This window comes from Salvelinus namaycush, chromosome 31, assembly GCF_016432855.1.
Source record: "Salvelinus namaycush isolate Seneca chromosome 31, SaNama_1.0, whole genome shotgun sequence".
In the NCBI taxonomy this organism is placed as follows: Eukaryota; Metazoa; Chordata; class Actinopteri; order Salmoniformes; family Salmonidae; genus Salvelinus; species Salvelinus namaycush.
In genome coordinates, this window is record NC_052337.1 from 440,504 (window position 1) to 458,989 (window position 18,486).

General features: G+C 46.4%; 1 protein-coding gene across 1 annotated transcript; it reads right to left on the bottom strand.

Moving 5' to 3' along the window:
* Positions 1–2,940: 2,940 nt before the first annotated feature.
* On the bottom strand, positions 2,941–15,769 carry LOC120026135 (cingulin-like protein 1). Its single transcript, XM_038970954.1, has 9 exons — positions 15,626–15,769; positions 14,139–14,291; positions 12,353–12,520; positions 7,497–7,670; positions 5,422–5,511; positions 4,967–5,050; positions 4,417–4,644; positions 3,413–3,576; positions 2,941–3,078 (listed from the first exon to the last, which is right to left on the bottom strand). The coding sequence occupies exons 1-9, from the start codon at positions 15,767–15,769 to the stop codon at positions 2,967–2,969; spliced, it is 1,317 nt and encodes a 438-aa protein (XP_038826882.1). The 3' UTR covers positions 2,941–2,966.
* Between the last annotated feature and the right edge of the window lie 2,717 nt (positions 15,770–18,486).

An 18,486-nucleotide genomic window follows, 5' to 3' on the forward strand; every position in this document is an offset into this window, starting at 1 on the left:
AGAGGTCTTACCATGGAAGTACTGTACGTTCCCCTTGACAGTGACCATAGAGGTCTTACCATGGAAGTACTGTACGTTCCCCTTGACAGTGACCATGGAGTAGAGGTCTTACCATGGAAGTACTGTACGTTCCCCTTGACAGTGACCATGGAGTAGAGGTCTTACCATGGAAGTACTGTACGTTCCCCTTGACAGTGACCATAGAGGTCTTACCATGGAAGTACTGTACGTTCCCCTTGACAGTGACCATAGAGGTCTTACCATGGAAGTACTGTACGTTTCCCTTGACAGTGACCATAGAGGTCTTACCATGGAAGTACTGTACGTTCCCCTTGACAGTGACCATGGAGTAGAGGTCTTACCATGGAAATACTGTACGTTCCCCTTGACAGTGACCATGGAGTAGAGGTCTTACCATATAAATGTAAAGGTTTAGCTTAACTGCATCAAACCAGAAACAGCTAATAATACAACCAGGAAAAACACCCAGGAAATGGTAACATCTTATATCACAATATCAAATCCCATCGCAATACACACGAGATCCTCGCCCCTACCTGCTCAGTGATGGTGGAGCCTGAGTACACAGTGACTGTTAGTGATTCCACCTCAGTGATGGAGGAGCCTGAGTACACAGTGACTGTTAGTGATTCCACCTCAGTGATGGAGGAGCCTGAGTACACAGTGACTGTTAGTGATTCCACCTCAGTGATGGTGGAGCCTGAGTACACAGTGACTGTTAGTGATTCCACCTCAGTGATGGGGGAGCCTGAGTACACAGTGACTGTTAGTGATTCCACCTCAGTGATGGTGGAGCCTGAGTACACAGTGACTGTTAGTGATTCCACCTCAGTGATGGGGGAGCCTGAGTACACAGTGACTGTTAGTGATTCCACCTCAGTGATGGTGGAGCCTGAGTACACAGTGACTGTTAGTGATTCCACCTCAGTGATGGTGGAGCCTGAGTACACAGTGACTGTTAGTGATTCCACCTCAGTGATGGTGGAGCCTGAGTACACAGTGACTGTTAGTGATTCCACCTCAGTGATGGTGGAGCCTGAGTACACAGTGACTGTTAGTGATTCCACCTCAGTGATGGAGGAGGAGCCTGAGTACACAGTGACTTTAGTGATTCCACCTGTCCTGTCCTGTCTAATGCATGTTTAACTTGAGGTAATGCCAGTAGAGTACACAGTCGCTGGTCTCCATGTTCTATCATGTAAGTCATTCAGTTCCATCAGGTAAGATGCATATCCAGCAGCTTTCCACCATGCAGACAGAATAGATTCTCTTTTAGATTCCCCAACCCGAGAATAACATGGTCTCTTTCCTCTTCTGTGAGACGTTTTGTCTTGGGTCCTCACTCACTCCCAGGTTCTGCTCACTCAGGTTCTGCTCACCCAGGTTCTGCTCACCCAGGTTTTGCTCACCCAGGTTCTGCTCACGAAGGTCCTGCTCACCCGGGTTCTGCTCACCCAGGTTCTGCTCACCCAGGTACTGCTCACCTAGGTTCTGCTCACCCAGGTTCTGCTCACCCCGGTTTTGCTCACCCAGGTTTTACTCACCCAGGTTCTGCTCACCCATGTTTTGCTCACCCAGGTTCTGCTCACCCAGGTTCTGCTCACTCAGGTTCTGCTCACCCAGGTTCTGCTCACCCGGGTTCTGCTCACCCGGGTTCTGCTCACCCAGGTTCTGCTCACCCGGGTTCTGCTCACCCGGGTTCTGCTCACCCAGGTTTTGCTCACCCAGGTTTTGCTCAGGGTTGAAGTAACAAGTGTGGTAAACAGTGCAGTATACTGTTAAATGGTCCCACAGGCTTCACTTATTCAGGCTGTCTGTCCTTCAAGCATTGTAAAAGGAAGACACTTCCACATTCTGCTCAATGGGTGTAAAAATAAAGCTTTTTCATTTATATATATCATTTAAAAAATACAGCTCCCTTTTCCCCGAAGTCTACAGTGCAGCACAGTAATCCCAATACCATGTAGATATAAGATAAGTGAAAATGAATGTATAATGCTTCTAACAAACTATTAAACTACGTTTTACAACAGATTTGCTTTGGTAATTTGTAGACAATATTGCCCAAATCCCCAACATTACATAATCCCCAAATCCTATGTCAATTTTATCATTAGTCATTATTTGATACAATTGATTCAATAAAATGTTTTTATTTTCCAAATGATTATCTCTGTTAAGGCACAAGTAATGAATCAGGAAAAATACAAGCCTAATAGGATTTTAACTAACTTACATTCTAAAAAAAATCTTGTCCAGAAGTTTACCAAATAAAACTCTCTTATGACAGGGTTTCCCAAACTCTGACCTCGGAGACCCCAAAGAGGTCGCAATACACAGCTGATTTAAAGCTTTGATCATTTGAACCAGCTGTGTAGTGTAAGAACCTAAATGTGCACCTCTTTTTTGGGGTCCAGAGTCCCGAGTTTGAGAAACTCTGCCTGATGGAACACAAGAAGTAAAGACATTTACATTTTCAATACCTGCAAAAAAAAAAAAGTGTTTTATGATGTTTTTTGTTTTTTTTATCAGATGCCACAGTAAGTTTTTGAACCTGAAAAACAAACATGCGGGTGCTGATTTGATGCTGTTGTATGTTCCCTGTCGGTCCTGTTTTAGTGGTATGAATGGTGCCTTTATCAATAATGGCCTAGATTCAATCCCATCTCATTTTGTCCCCTTTACGCACGTTCTAAAGGCAATGTTCCCACCATTCGCTGAGACCCACATTCACGTTGAAGGCTGCATATGCCTGATCAATGGGAAATTAGCTATAAATGTCAACCGGCGCTATGACATGGATCTTCCGCAGTCCGGATTGAATCTAGGCCAAAGGCGTTATGAGTAAGGCTAGTACGGCTGGTCCATCGAGGGGGGGGGGGGGGGGGGGGGGGGGGGGGGGGGGGTGCTATGCTATGCTGTAATACTGTCCCAGGAAGGGTGTCTCAGGCCTTGGAGGCTGTGGGTACCAGAGGGGTCTGGTCCTCCTCATCCACACTAAGGTCCAGACGTAGATCTTCCAGAGTCTGTCTCATCGTCATGGTGGACTCCTTACGTCTACAAGGCAAAGGAGAGTGTTACTTTGTGTCCTGCACTTCTAACAGTATCTCTCTCTCTCTCTGTCTCTGTCTCTGTCTCTGTCTCTGTCTCTGTCTCTCCGCCTCTCTGTCTCTCTGTCTCTCTGTCTCTCTGTCTCTCCGCCTCTCTGTCTCCGTCTCTCTGCCTCTCTGTCTTTCATTGAACCTGTATTTCTAAACCAGGTACTTGAGTTGGAGGTGCTGGTCCAGCAGCTGTCTCTGTAGTCTGGTGGAGGTCCCTCCCTCCCTCCCTCCCTCCCTCCCTCCCTCCCTCCCTCCCTCCCTCCCCCCCTCTCTGATCTCTGTCCACGTACTTGAGTTGGAGGTGCTGGTCCAGGAGCTGTTTCTGTAGTTTAGTGGAGGCCTCTCTCTCCTCTGTCAGTTCTCTCTGGGTGTGTCGGTACTGAGCGTCTCTACGACTAGCCCCCTCCTCTGCCTCGTTCAGCTGACGCTTCAGGGAACGCATCCTCTGGGACGTCTGATGAGGGGGTCATAGGTCAGGATCATTATAATATGATAATTCTAAGGGATTCATACATGCCTACGACAAGTCTTCTCATGCATTATAATTGCAAAACACTGCATTGTACCTGAAGGCTTTAAGTAAAGTGTTCCCAATGTGGTCAATCACAATACACTCCCACACACAATGGTAACCATTTCACAAGTCTCTTTACTACCCCCAAGTGGAGTGAACCATTTCACACGTCTCTTTACTACCCCCAAGTGGAGTAAACCATTTTACAAGTCTCTTTACTACCCCCAAGTGGAGTGAACCATTTCACACGTCTCTTTACTACCCCCAAGTGGAGTAAACCATTTCACAAGTCTCTTTACTAACCCCAAGTGGAGTAAACCATTTCACAAGTCTCTTTACTAACCCCAAGTGGAGTAAACCATTTCACACGTCTCTTTACTACCCCCAAGTGGAGTGAACCATTTCACACGTCTCTTTACTACCCCCAAGTGGAGTGAACCATTTCACACGTCTCTTTACTACCCCCAAGTGGAGTGAACCATTTCACAAGTCTCTTTACTACCCCCAAGTGGAGTGAACCATTTCACAAGTCTCTTTACTACCCCCAAGTGGAGTGAACCATTTCACAAGTCTCTTTACTACCCCCAAGTGGAGTGAACCATTTCACAAGTCTCTTTACTACCCCCAAGTGGAGTGAACCATTTCACACGTCTCTTTACTACCCCCAAGTGGAGTAAACCATTTCACAAGTCTCTTTTCTAACCCCAAGTGGAGTAAACCATTTCACAAGTCTCTTTACTACCCCCAAGTGGAGTCGTGGTGTTAGTGCAGGTGTCCTACCAGGTCCTTCTGCTCCTTGGCCATCTTCTGTTCCTCTTCCAGCTGATCAGACAGTTCGTTGATCTTCCTCTCCAGTTTACTGATGGTGTTGTTCATCACCACCTTGTTCCTCTCCTCCACCCTCAGAGCGTTCTCCAGCTCCTTGGCCCGGCTCTCCGTCTTAGTGATCACATCCTCATGAATTCTGGTATGTTGGATATCCTCCACCTCCGCGCGCAGGTCCCGCAGCTGGATATACAGAGCACCGAAGCTTTTTAAAACTTTAGCTCAGTCGTGGCTTCCACAAGACACAAAGCATGTTGCCACTGCTCCATCATTCATCACAGACACAACAGTTTCACCCGTACATACTACACTTTTAAATGTATACGCGGATGACACGGTTTCATGTCTTTTTATAGCATTGTATGTTCGTGATGAAAGGACAACGTTGAAAGAACGGGAGGTTACACAATATCACATAGATACATCACAGAATGACATGAGAACCCGGTAGGTTAAAACTGTTCCCAGTGAAAACACCACCGGTAGTCAGTGTCCTGTACAGTACCTGTCTCTCCAGGATGCCTTTCTCGCTGTCCAGCTGCTCATTCACATCTTTCTGCTGGATCAACTTCAGCTGGAGCTGTTCCGTCTGTGAAGAACATAACAAACATCCCAAACAAGCCTTTAAGAATGTCGTTTTTTTGGATTTACAATCACATACAGTAAATCCACTCCTCCAATTGAGGGCCTTGGAATCTTTACCAACCCCAAGGAGACATCCTTTAAAGGAGACCTTTTTTTACTACTACTCTATTACAACACACCTTTAAACAACCTTGTCTTTCTCTGTGGATGGACTTCAGGGTTGAATTAGTTCTGGCCAGGGATCATTCATTGAAGGAAGTATGCAGCAAGTAGATGCTCGTGTGAAAGTGATTTGTGGGTTATTGAAAGCGAGCACATTACAACAGTAAGGAGTGTTGGGGTCAGGGGTGAGAGCTCAGGTGTAGACAGACAGACCTGTTCGATGGATCTCTTGTGCTTGCTGACCCATCTCTGTTCACTGTCCTGCATCTCCTCCAGGTCGGTCTCAAGATCTAACAGTTTCTCCTGGAGAAACACATCAACCAATCAATCATTCACAAAGTGCTTTTACAGTAACTCTGCATTGACTCCAAAGAGGAAGTTGACGCAGAAGTTTGTACATGTGAGTAAGTTTATCTGTAGCCTTTTCTCTATTGTCTCTATATCTACAGTATCTCCCCCACAGTTCATACAGTCTATTGTCTCTATATCTGCAGTATATCTCCCACAGTTCATACAGTCTATTGTCTCTATATCTGTAGTATATCTCCCACAGTTCATACAGTCTACTGTCTCTATATCTACAGTATCTCCCCCACGGTGCATACAGTCTATTGTCTCTATATCTGCAGTATATCTTCTACAGTTCATACAGTCTATTGTCTCTATATCTGCAGTATATCTCCCACAGTTCATACAGTCTATTGTCTCTATATCTGCAGTATCTCCCCCAGTTCATACAGTCTAGTGTCTCTATATCTGCAGTATATCTCCCACAGTTCATACAGTCTATTGTCTCTATATCTGCAGTATATCTCCCACAGTTCATACAGTCTATTGGCCCTATATCTGTAGTACATCTCCCACAGTTCATACAGTCTATTGGCCCTATATCTGTAGTATATCTCCCACAGTTCATACAGTCTATTGGCCCTATATCTGTAGTACATCTCCCACAGTTCATACAGTCTATTGTCTCTATATCTGTAGTATATCTCCCACAGTTCATACAGTCTATTGTTTCTATATATGTAGTATATCTCCCACTGTTAATACAGTCTATTGTTTCTATATCTACAGTATCTCCCCCAGTTCATACAGTCTAGTGTCTCTATATCTGCAGTATATCTCCCACAGTTCATACAGTCTATTGTCTCTATATCTGTAGTATATCTCCCACAGTTCATACAGTCTATTGTCTCTATATCTACAATATATCTCCCCCAAGGTTCATACAGTCTATTGTCTCTATATCTGCAGTATATCTTCCACAGTTCATACAGTCTATTGGCCCTATATCTGTAGTACATCTCCCACAGTTCATACAGTCTATTGGCCCTATATCTGCAGTATATCTCCCACAGTTCATACAGTCTATTGTCTCTATATCTGTAGTATATCTCCCACAGTTCATACAGTCTATTGGCCCTATATCTGCAGTATATCTCCCACAGTTCATACAGTCTAGTGTCTCTATATCTGCAGTATATCTTCCACAGTTCATACAGTCTATTGTCTCTATATCTGTAGTATATCTCCCACAGTTCATACAGTCTATTGTCTCTATATCTGCAGTATATCTCCCCCAAGGTTCATACAGTCTATTGTCTCTATATCTGCATTATATCTCCCACAGTTCATACAGTCTATTGTCTCTATATCTGTAGTATATCTCCCACAGTTCATACAGTCTATTGGCCCTATATCTGCAGTATATCTCCCACAGTTCATACAGTCTAGTGTCTCTATATCTGCAGTATATCTTCCACAGTTCATACAGTCTATTTTCTCTATATCTGCAGTATATCTCCCACAGTTCATACAGTCTATTGTCTCTATATCTGCAGTATATCTCCCACAGTTCATACAGTCTATTGTTTCTACATCTGCAGTATATCTCCCACAGTTCATACAGTCGACTCTCTCGCTCTCCGCTCTTCTAAAAAGCATCTTCTGATGAGATTAAACAGTGAAGATTAGATTAAGATTAGGAGCACATAGATTGAATTAAGGGATTTGCACAAGTAAATACTTTATTAACCCAGAATGACATGAGCTCAGCTGACTTGTCTGTGTATGTTAACTGTAGTCTTATGGTTGTCCTGGGATGGTATGGTGTCTAGATGGTATCTAAGGTAGGGCCTGTCTTTGCTGTGCTGTGGCCAGATCACAATGCATATTTTAATCGTCTACACCTGTCTACAAATGTGGGCACAATCAGAATGTGGACAAAGATCAGGACAAAGGACACATGTTAGAACCAGGTGTAAACGGGGCAACTGTGTACCTACCTGAGCCTGTTTGAGTTGCTTGACCAGGTCTTCCTTGGTCTGTGCAGCAGTCTGTAGCTCCATCGTCAGGTCCTCTACGCTCCTCTCTGCCTGCTTCCACTGCAGCTGAACTCTCTCTCTCAGTTGGATCTCCTCCTCCAGGGAACGCTCCTTATCTACCAGCTTATCTGACACCTGACAACACATACAGTTATCTACCAGCTTACCTGACAACACATACAGTTATCTACCAGCTACCTGACAACACATACAGTTATCTACCAGCTTACCTGACAACACATACAGTTATCTACCAGCTACCTGACAACACATACAGTTATCTACCAGCTTACCTGACAACACATACAGTTATCTACCAGCTACCTGACAACACATACAGTTATCTACCAGCTTACCTGACAACACATACAGTTATCTACCAGCTACCTGACAACACATACAGTTATCTACCAGCTTACCTGACAACACATACAGTTATCTACCAGCTTACCTGACAACACATACAGTTATCTACCAGCTACCTGACAACACATACAGTTATCTACCAGCTTACCTGACAACACATACAGTTATCTACCAGCTACCTGACAACACATACAGTTATCTACCAGCTACCTGACAACACATACAGTTATCTATTAGTTTACCTGACAACACATACCGTTATCTACCAGCTTACCTGACAACACATACAGTTATCTACCAGCTACCTGACAACACATACAGTTATCTACCAGCTACCTGACAACACATACAGTTATCTATTAGTTTACCTGACAACACATACCGTTATCTACCAGCTTACCTGACAACACATACAGTTATCTATTAGTTTACCTGACAACACATACAGTTATCTATCAGCTTACCTGACAACACATACAGTTATCTACCAGCTTACCTGACAACACATACAGTTATCTATCAGCTACCTGACAACACATAGTTATCTATCAGCTTACCTGACAACACATACAGTTATCTATCAGCTACCTGACAACACATACAGTTATCTATCAGCTTACCTGACAACACATACAGTTATCTACCAGCTACCTGACAACACATACAGTTATCTATCAGTTTACCTGACAACACATACAGTTATCTATCAGTTTACCTGACAACACATACAGTTATTTAGCAGCTACCCGACAACACATACAGTTATCTACCAGCTTACCTGACAACACATACAGTTATCTATTAGTTTACCTGACAACACATACAGTTATCTATCAGCTTACCTGACAACACATACAGTTATCTACCAGCTTACCTGACAACACATACAGTTATCTACCAGCTACCTGACAACACATACAGTTATCTACCAGCTTACCTGACAACACATACAGTTATCTATCAGCTTACCTGACAACACATACAGTTATCTACCAGCTTACCTGACAACACATACAGTTATCTATTAGTTTACCTGACAACACATACAGTTATCTACCAGCTTACCTGACAACACATACAGTTATCTATCAGCTACCTGACACCTGACAACACATACAGTTATCTACCAGCTACCTGACAACACATACAGTTATCTATCAGCTACCTGATAGTCAAGTAGGTGACATGATTGCTGTAAACGCATGGATGTCGGCTGAAGCCGTTGTTAATTGGCGTTTGTCTACAGTAAAGCCTACGCTAACGCTGTCAGGCCTTGTCAGACCTATGTCCTTATCTACCTGTCCCTGGAGGCTGATGACAGTCTGCTGGGCTCTCTGGATCCAGCTCCTCCACCCTAACCCTCTAACCCTAACCTTAAGGTTAGATGGTTAGGGGGTTAGAGGGTTAGGGGGTTAGGGTTAGAGGGTCAGGGGGTTAGGGTTTAGGGGTTTAGAGGGTTGGGGTTAGAGGGTTAGGGTTAGAGTGTTAGGGGTTTAGATGGTTAGGGTCAGAAAGTTAGAGGGTTAGGGTTAGAGGGTTAGAGGTTTAGGGTTAGAGGGTTAGGGTTAGAAGGTTAGAGGGTCAGGGGTTTAGGGTTAGAGGGTTAGAGGGTTAGAAGGTTAGAGGGTTAGGGGGTTAGAGGGTTAGGGGGTTAGGGTTAGAGGGTCAGGGGGTTAGGGTTTAGGGGTTTAGAGGGTTGGGGTTAGAGGGTTAGGGTTAGAGTGTTAGGGGTTTAGATGGTTAGGGTCAGAAGGTTAGAGGGTTAGGGTTAGGGGTTTAGGATTAGGGTTAGAGGGTTAGGGTTAGAGGGTTAGGGTTAGGGGTTTAGGGTTAGAGGGTTAGGGGTTTAGGGTTAGAGGGTTAGGGGTTTAGGGTCAGAAGGTTAGAGGGTTAGAAGGTTAGAGGGTTGGGGTTAGAGGGTTAGGGTTAGGGTTAGAGTGTTAGGGGTTTAGATGGTTAGGGTCAGAAGGTTAGAGGGTTAGGGTTAGGGTTAGAGGGTCAGGGTTAGGGGTAGAGGGTTAGGGTTAGAAGGTTAGGGTTAGGGGTTTAGGGTTAGGGTTAGAGGGTTAGGGGTTTAGGGTTAGGGGGTTAGGGGTTTAGGGTCAGAAGGTTAGAGGGTTAGAAGGTTAGAGGGTTAGGGTTAGAGGGTTAGGGTTAGGGTTAGAGGGTTAGGGGTAGAGGGTTAGGGTTAGAGGGTTAGGGTTAGAGGGTTAGGGTTAGAGGGTTAGAGGGTTAGGGTTAGAGGGTTAGGGTTAGAGGGTTAGGGTTAGAGAGTTAGGGGGTTAGAGGGTCAGGGTTAGGGGTAGAGGGTTAGGGGTAGAGGGTTAGGGTTAGAGGGTTAGGGTTAGAGGGTTAGGGTTAGAGGGTTAGAGGGTTAGGGTTAGAGGGTTAGGGTTAGAGGGTTAGGGTTAGAGAGTTAGGGTTAGAGGGTCAGGGTTAGAGGGTTAGATGGTTAGGGTTAGGGGGTTAGGGTTAGATGGTTAGGGGGTTAGGGTTAGAGGGTCAGGGGGTTAGGGTTTAGGGGTTTAGAGGGTTGGGGTTAGAGGGTTAGGGTTAGAGGGTTAGGGGTTTAGATGGTTAGGGGGTTAGGGTTAGAGGGTCAGGGGGTTAGGGTTTAGGGGTTTAGAGGGTTGGGGTTAGAGGGTTAGGGTTAGAGGGTTAGGGGTTTAGATGGTTAAGGTTAGAAGGTTAGGGGGCTAACTCCCTAACCCTAACCCTAACTCCCTAACCTTAACCATCTAAACCCCTAACCCTCTAACCCCAACCATCTAAACCCCTAAACCCTAACCCCCTGACCCTCTAACCCTAACCCTAACCCTGACCCCCTAACCATCTAACCCTAACCCCCTAACCCTAACCATCTAACACGTTAGCCCTAGCCCAAACCCTCTAACCCCTAACCCTGACCCCCTAACCCTCTAACCCTAACCCTCTAACCTTCTGACCCTAACCATCTAAACCCCTAACACTCTAACCCTAACCCTAACCCTCTAACCCCAACCCTCTAAACCCCTAAACCCTAACCCCCTGACCCTCTAACCCTAACCCCCTGACCCTCTAACCCTAACCCTAACCCCCTAACCCTCTAACCCCCTAACCATCTAACCCTAACCCCCTAACCCTCTAACCCCCTGACCCTCTAGCCCTCTAACCCCCTAACCATCTAACCCTAACCCCCTAACCATCTAACACGCTAACCCTATCCCTAACCATCTAACCCTAACCCCCTAACCCTAACCTTAACCCCCTAACCTTAACCATCTAAACCCCTAACCCTCTAACCCTAACCCTCTAACCCCAACCCTCTAAACCCCTAAACCCTAAACCCCTAACCCTCTAACCCTAACCCTCTAACCCCAACCCTCTAAACCCCTAAACCCTAACCCCCTGACCCATAAACCCTAACCCTGACCCCCTAACCCTCTAACCCCAACCCTCTAACCCCCTAACCCTCTAACCATCTAACCCTAACCCCCTAACCATCTAACACGCTAACCCTAACCCCCTAACCCTAACCCTAACCCTCTAACCTCAACCCTCTAACCCTCTAACCCTCTAACCCTCTAACCATCTAACCATCTAACCCTAACCCCCTAACCATCTAACACGCTAACCCTAACCCTAACCCTCTAACCTCAACCCTCTAACCCCCTAACCCTGACCCCCTAACCCCCTAACCCTCTAACCCTCTAACCCCCTAACCCCCTAACCATCTAACCCCCTAACCCTCTAACCCTCTAACCCCCTAACCCCCTAACCATCTAACCCTAACCCCCTAACCCCCTAACCCTCTAACCCTCTAACCCTCTAACCCCCTAACCCTCTAACCCCCTAACCCCCTAACCCTCTAACCCTCTAACCCCCTAACCCTCTAACCTCAACCCTCTAAACCCCTAAACCCTAACCCCCTGACCCTCTAACCCTAACCCTAACCCCCTAACCCTCTAACCCCCTGACCCCCTGACCCCCTAACCCTCTAACCCTCTAACCCCCTAACCCCCTAACCCTCTAACCCTCTAACCCCCTAACCCTCTAACCCTCTAACCCTCTAACCCTCTAACCCCCTAACCATCTAACACGCTAACCCTATCCCTAACCATCTAACCCTAACCCCCTAACCATCTAACACCCTAACCCCCTGACCCTCTAACCCTAACCCCCTAACCCTCTAACCCTCTAACCCTCTAACCCCCTAACCATCTAACCCTAACCCCCTAACCATCTAACCCTAACCCTAACCCTAACCCCCTAACCCTCTAACCCTCTAACCCCCTAACCATCTAACCCTAACCCTCTAACCCCCTGACCCCCTAACCCCCTGACCCTCTAACCCCCTAACCATCTAACCCTAACCCCCTAACCATCTAACCCTAACCCCCTAACCATCTAACACCCTATCCCTATCCCTAACCCTAGCTATAAGGCCTTTATAACCCTGGTCAGTATTTTACCTGTCCCTGTAGGCGGCTGACAGTCTGTTGGGCTATCTGCAGCTCCTGACTCCTCTCCAGTAAACTCTCCTCCATCTCCTCTACCCTCAGCAGGGCGTCGTCTCGTAGCTTCTGTTGCAGACCGAGCTCTGCTGTCGTCCGGGTGGCTTTCTGTGCAGCCTCTTCTAGCTGTGGAGGGAGAGAATGTCACATAAATCCTCTACCCATATTGTACCCATCCTGTACCCATATTGTACCCATCCTCTACCCATATTGTACCCATCCTGTACCCATATTGTACCCATCCTGTACCCATATTGTACCCATACTGTACCCATCCTGTACCCATATTGTACCCATCCTGTACCCATATTGTACCCATCCTGTACCCATCCTGTACTAATCCTGTACCCATATTGTACCCATCCTGTACTAATCCTGTACCCATATTGTACCCATCCTGTACATCCTGTACCCATCCTGTACCCATATTGTACCCATCCTGTACCCATATTGTACCCATCCTGTACATCCTGTACCCATCCTGTACCCATATTGTACCCATCCTGTACCCATCCTGTACCCATATTGTACCCATCCTGTACTAATCCTGTACCCATATTGTACCCATCCTGTACTAATCCTGTACCCATATTGTACCCATATTGTACCCATCCTGTACATCCTGTACCCATCCTGTACCCATATTGTACCCATCCTGTACCCATATTGTACCCATCCTGTACCCATATTGTACCCATCCTGTACCCATATTGTACCCATCCTGTACTAATCCTCTACCCATATTGTACCCATCCTGTACCCATATTGTACCCATCCGGTACCCATATTGTACCCATCCTGTACCCATCCTGTACCCATATTGTACCCATCCTGTACCCATCCTGTACCCATATTGTACCCATCCTGTACCCATATTGTACCCATCCTGTACCCATCCTGTACCCATATTGTACCCATCCTGTACCCATATTGTACCCATCCTGTACCCATATTGTACCCATCCTGTACCCATATTGTACCCATCCTGTACCCATATTGTACCCATCCTGTACCCATATTGTACCCATCCTGTACCCATCCTGTACCCATATTGTACCCATCCTGTACCCATATTGTACCCATCCTGTACCCATATTGTACCCATCCTGTACCCATATTGTACCCATCCTGTACCCATATTGTGCCCATCCTGTAAACCGTTCATATTTTCCTGAAATCCTGGTTGCTCCTGATTCTGAATCCTCCCCCACCCCCTAGTGGCAGTACAGTGGATAGAACTATTTGAAACTTAGGTAGCTACAATGTGGTCAATTCCAATTCAATATAAATAAAAAAGTGTAGAATTTACATTGAATTCAATTCGAATTTCAACAATTTTCAAGTAATGGAATTGGAATTGTAAAATACATTCTTTGGAATTTAATTAAAATGTAATATGTGTTTATTTCAAATGCAGTTAAAGGAACGAATAAAATAAAATAAAAACATTGACTGCAAGATTTGTTTTTAAAATCATTTCAACTTGTATTTCTATATTGCCTGAAAGCCGTAGTGAATTGAATTAAAATTGGAATTTGTGGAATTGTTGGCGATAATATTGAATTAGGTAAATTCCAAGAATTGTATTCCCAACATTGGAATTGAAAGGAATTGAATTATCCCTGAATTTAAATACTGACCTGGAATTTGAATTTGAAAGGGAATTGAATAAGAATTTAATTAATGGAATGAACCCCAACCCTTGTAGCTACATTATAGGTGTGTAACGTGAACAGTACTGTACCTCAGTCTCCAGTCTGAAGACAGTGTCGCTGAGCTCTGATCTCCTCTTGTCCCGTGTCTCCTTGTCCACCTCTAGATCCTCCAACTGTCTCTCAGACAGCCACAGCTTCTCGGACAGCCCCTGAGCATGGAGCGTCTGCTTCTCTAGCGCCTCCTATAGGGGACATGGTGTAGGACAGACATAGAGGTTGGGGCTGAAATGGGACCCTATTAGTTACATAGTGCACTAATTTTAAGCAGGGTCATGGTAGGGAATAGGGTGCATTTCTGGATGCACAGAGGGGCTCACGAAAGCAGGGCAGACACATAGGCCCAGGTCTGTGGTGGAATAGGCCCAGCTAACTGACTGACTGAGGTCTGTGGTAGAAGAGGCCCAGCTAACTGACTGAGGTCTGTGGTGGAATAGGCCCAGCTAACTGACTGACTGAGGTCTGTGGTGGAATAGGCCCAGCTAACTGACTGACTGAGGTCTGTGGTGGAATAGGCCCAGCTAACTGACTGACTGAGGTCTGTGGTGGAATAGGCCCAGCTAACTGACTGAGGTCTGTGGTGGAATAGGCCCAGCTAACTGACTGAGGTCTGTGGTGGAATAGGCCCAGCTAACTGACTGACTGGTCTGTGGTGGAATAGGCCCAGCTAACTGACTGAGGTCTGTGGTGGAATAGGCCCAGCTAACTGACTGAGGTCTGTGGTGGAATAGGCCCAGCTAACTGACTGAGGTCTGTGGTGGAATAGGCCCAGCTAACTGACTGACTGAGGTCTGTGGTGGAATAGGCCCAGCTAACTGACTGACTGAGCTCTGTGGTAGAATAGGCCCAGCTAACTGACTGACTGAGGTCTGTGGTAGAATAGGCCCAGCTAACTGACTGAGGTCTGTGGTGGAATAGGCCCAGCTAACTGACTGACTGAGGTCTGTGGTAGAATAGGCCCAGCTAGCTGACTGACTGAGGTCTGTGGTAGAATAGGCCCAGCTAACTGACTCACAGGTCTGTGGTAGAAGAGGCCCAGCTAACTGACTCACAGGTCTGTGGTAGAAGAGGCCCAGCTAAATGACTGACTGAGGTCTGTGGTGGAATAGGCCCAGCTAACTGACTCACAGGTCTGTGGTAGAAGAGGCCCAGCTAACTGACTCACAGGTCTGTGGTAGAAGAGGCCCAGTTAACTGACTCACAGGTCTGTGGTAGAAGAGGCCCAGCTAACTGACTGAGGTCTGTGGTAGAAGAGGCCCAGCTAACTGACTCACAGGTCTGTGGTAGAAGAGGCCCAGCTAACTGACTGAGGTCTGTGGTGGAATAGGCCCAGCTGACTGACTGAGGTCTGTGGTAGAATAGGCCCAGCGGACTGACTGGTCTGTGGTAGAATAGGCCCAGCTGACTGACAGGTCGGTGGTGGAATAGGCCCAGCTGACTGATTGGTCTGTGGTAGAATAGGCCCAGCTAACTGACAGGTCTGTGGTAGAATCTGATTATGGAGAAGCCTATACTGTACCTCAGCGACCTGTATCTTATTCTTCAGAGACTGCTGCAGGAAGTTGAAGGCATATTCCTGAGTGTTGGCCTCCAACACCTGGGCCCTGGCCTCGGTCAGCTCCGTCTGGAGGAAACATAGATGGGATGAGCTCTCTAGAGACATCCTCCGTGTTTCAACACTTAGATATTAGTGGGTGTGTTTTCTATCTAGAAAGAAATGACAGTAGGAGCCTTTGTGTTGGAAGATAATCCTTCTATCCAGCTCTATGGCAAGATGAACACAGTGTAGTTTCTGTGTAGTCCAGTCCAGATGAACACAGTGTAGTTTCTGTGTAGTCTCAGCAAGATGAACACAGTGTAGTTTCTGTGTAGTCTCAGCAAGATGAGCACAGTGTAGTTTCTGTGTAGTCCGGCCCAGATGAACACAGTGTAGTTTCTGTGTAGTCCGGTCCAGATGAACACAGTGTAGTTTCTGTGTAGTCCGGTCCAGATGAACACAGTGTAGTTTCTGTGTAGTCTCAGCAAGATGAACACAGTGTAGTTTCTGTGTAGTCCGGTCCAGATGAACACAGTGTAGTTTATGTGTAGTCTCAGGCAAGATGAACACAGTGTAGTTTCTGTGTAGTCCGGTCCAGATGAACACAGTGTAGTTTCTGTGTAGTCCGGTCCAGATGAACACAGTGTAGTTTCTGTGTAGTCCGGTCCAGATGAACACAGTGTAGTTTCTGTGTAGTCCGGTCCAGATGAACACAGTGTAGTTTCTGTGTAGTCTCAGCAAGATGAACACAGTGTAGTTTCTGTGTAGTCCGGTCCAGATGAACACAGTGTAGTTTATGTGTAGTCTCAGGCAAGATGAACACAGTGTAGTTTCTGTGTAGTCCGGTCCAGATGAACACAGTGTAGTTTCTGTGTAGTCCGGTCCAGATGAACACAGTGTAGTTTATGTGTAGTCTCAGGCAAATGAACACAGTGTAGTTTCTGTGTAGTCCGGTCCAGATGAACACAGTGTAGTTTCTGTGTAGTCTCAGCAAGATGAACACAGTGTAGTTTCTGTTAGTCCGGTCCAGATGAACCAGTGTAGTTTCTGTGTAGTCCGGTCAGATGAACACAGTGTAGTTTCTGTGTAGTCTCAGCAGATGAACACAGTGTAGTTTCTGTGTAGTCCGCCCAGATGAACACAGTGTAGTTTCTGTGTAGTCCGGTCCAGATGAACACAGTGTAGTTTCTGTGTAGTCCGGTCCAGATGAACACAGTGTAGTTTTCGTGTAGTCTCAGCAAGATGAACACAGTGTAGTTTCTGTGTAGTCCGGTCCAGATGAACACAGTGTAGTTATGTGTAGTTCAGGCAAGATGAACACAGTGTAGTTTCTGTGTAGTCCGGTCCAGATGAACACAGTGTAGTTTCTGTGTAGTCCGGTCCAGATGAACACAGTGTAGTTTATGTGTAGTCTCAGGCAAGATGAACACAGTGTAGTTTCTGTGTAGTCCGGTCCAGATGAACACAGTGTAGTTTCTGTGTAGTCTCAGCAAGATGAACACAGTGTAGTTTCTGTGTAGTCCGGTCCAGATGAACACAGTGTAGTTTCTGTGTAGTCCGGTCCAGATGAACACAGTGTAGTTTCTGTGTAGTCCGGTCCAGATGAACACAGTGTAGTTTCTGTGTAGTCTCAGCAAGATGAACACGGTGTAGTTTCTGTGTAGTCCGGTCCAGATGAACACGGTGTAGTTTCTGTGTAGTCTCAGCAAGATGAACACGGTGTAGTTTCTGTGTAGTCCGGTCCAGATGAACACGGTGTAGTTTCTGTGTAGTCCGGTCCAGATGAACACAGTGTAGTTTCTGTGTAGTCCGGTCCAGATGAACACGGTGTAGTTTCTGTGTAGTCCGGTCCAGATGAACACGGTGTAGTGTCTGTAGTCGGTCAGATAACACGGTGTAGTTTCTGTGTAGTCCGGTCCAGATGAACACAGTGTAGTGTCTGTGCAGTCCGGTCCAGGTGAACACAGTATAGTTTCTGTGCAGTCCGGTCCAGATGAACACAGTGTAGTTTCTGTGCAGTCCGGTCCAGGTGAACACAGTGTAGTTTCTGTGCAGTCCGGTCCAGATGAACACGGTGTAGTTTTTGTGCAGTCCGGTCCAGATGAACACGGTGTAGTTTCTGTGTAGTCCGGTCCAGGTGAACACAGTGTAGTTTCTGTGCAGTCCGGTCCAGATGAACACGGTGTAGTTTCTGTGCAGTCCGGTCCAGGTGAACACAGTGTAGTTTCTGTGTAGTCCGGTCCAGATGAACACGGTGTAGTTTCTGTGTAGTCCGGTCCAGATGAACACGGTGTAGTTTCTGTGTAGTCCGGTCCAGGTGAACACAGTGTAGTTTCTGTGCAGTCCGGTCCAGGTGAACACAGTGTAGTTTCTGTGCAGTCCGGTCCAGGTGAACACAGTGTAGTTTCTGTGCAGTCCGGTCCAGATGAACACGGTGTAGTTTCTGTGCAGTCCGGTCCAGGTGAACACAGTGTAGTTTCTGTGTAGTCCGGTCCAGATGAACACGGTGTAGTTTCTGTGCAGTCCGGTCCAGATGAACACGGTGTAGTTTCTGTGCAGTCCGGTCCAGGTGAACACAGTGTAGTTTCTGTGTAGTCCGGTCCAGATGAACACGGTGTAGTTTCTGTGTAGTCCGGTCCAGATGAACACGGTGTAGTTTCTGTGTAGTCCGGTCCAGGTGAACACAGTGTAGTTTCTGTGCAGTCCGGTCCAGGTGAACACAGTGTAGTTTCTGTGCAGTCCGGTCCAGGTGAACACAGTGTAGTTTCTGTGCAGTCCGGTCCAGATGAACACGGTGTAGTTTCTGTGCAGTCCGGTCCAGGTGAACCACAGTGTAGAATAAA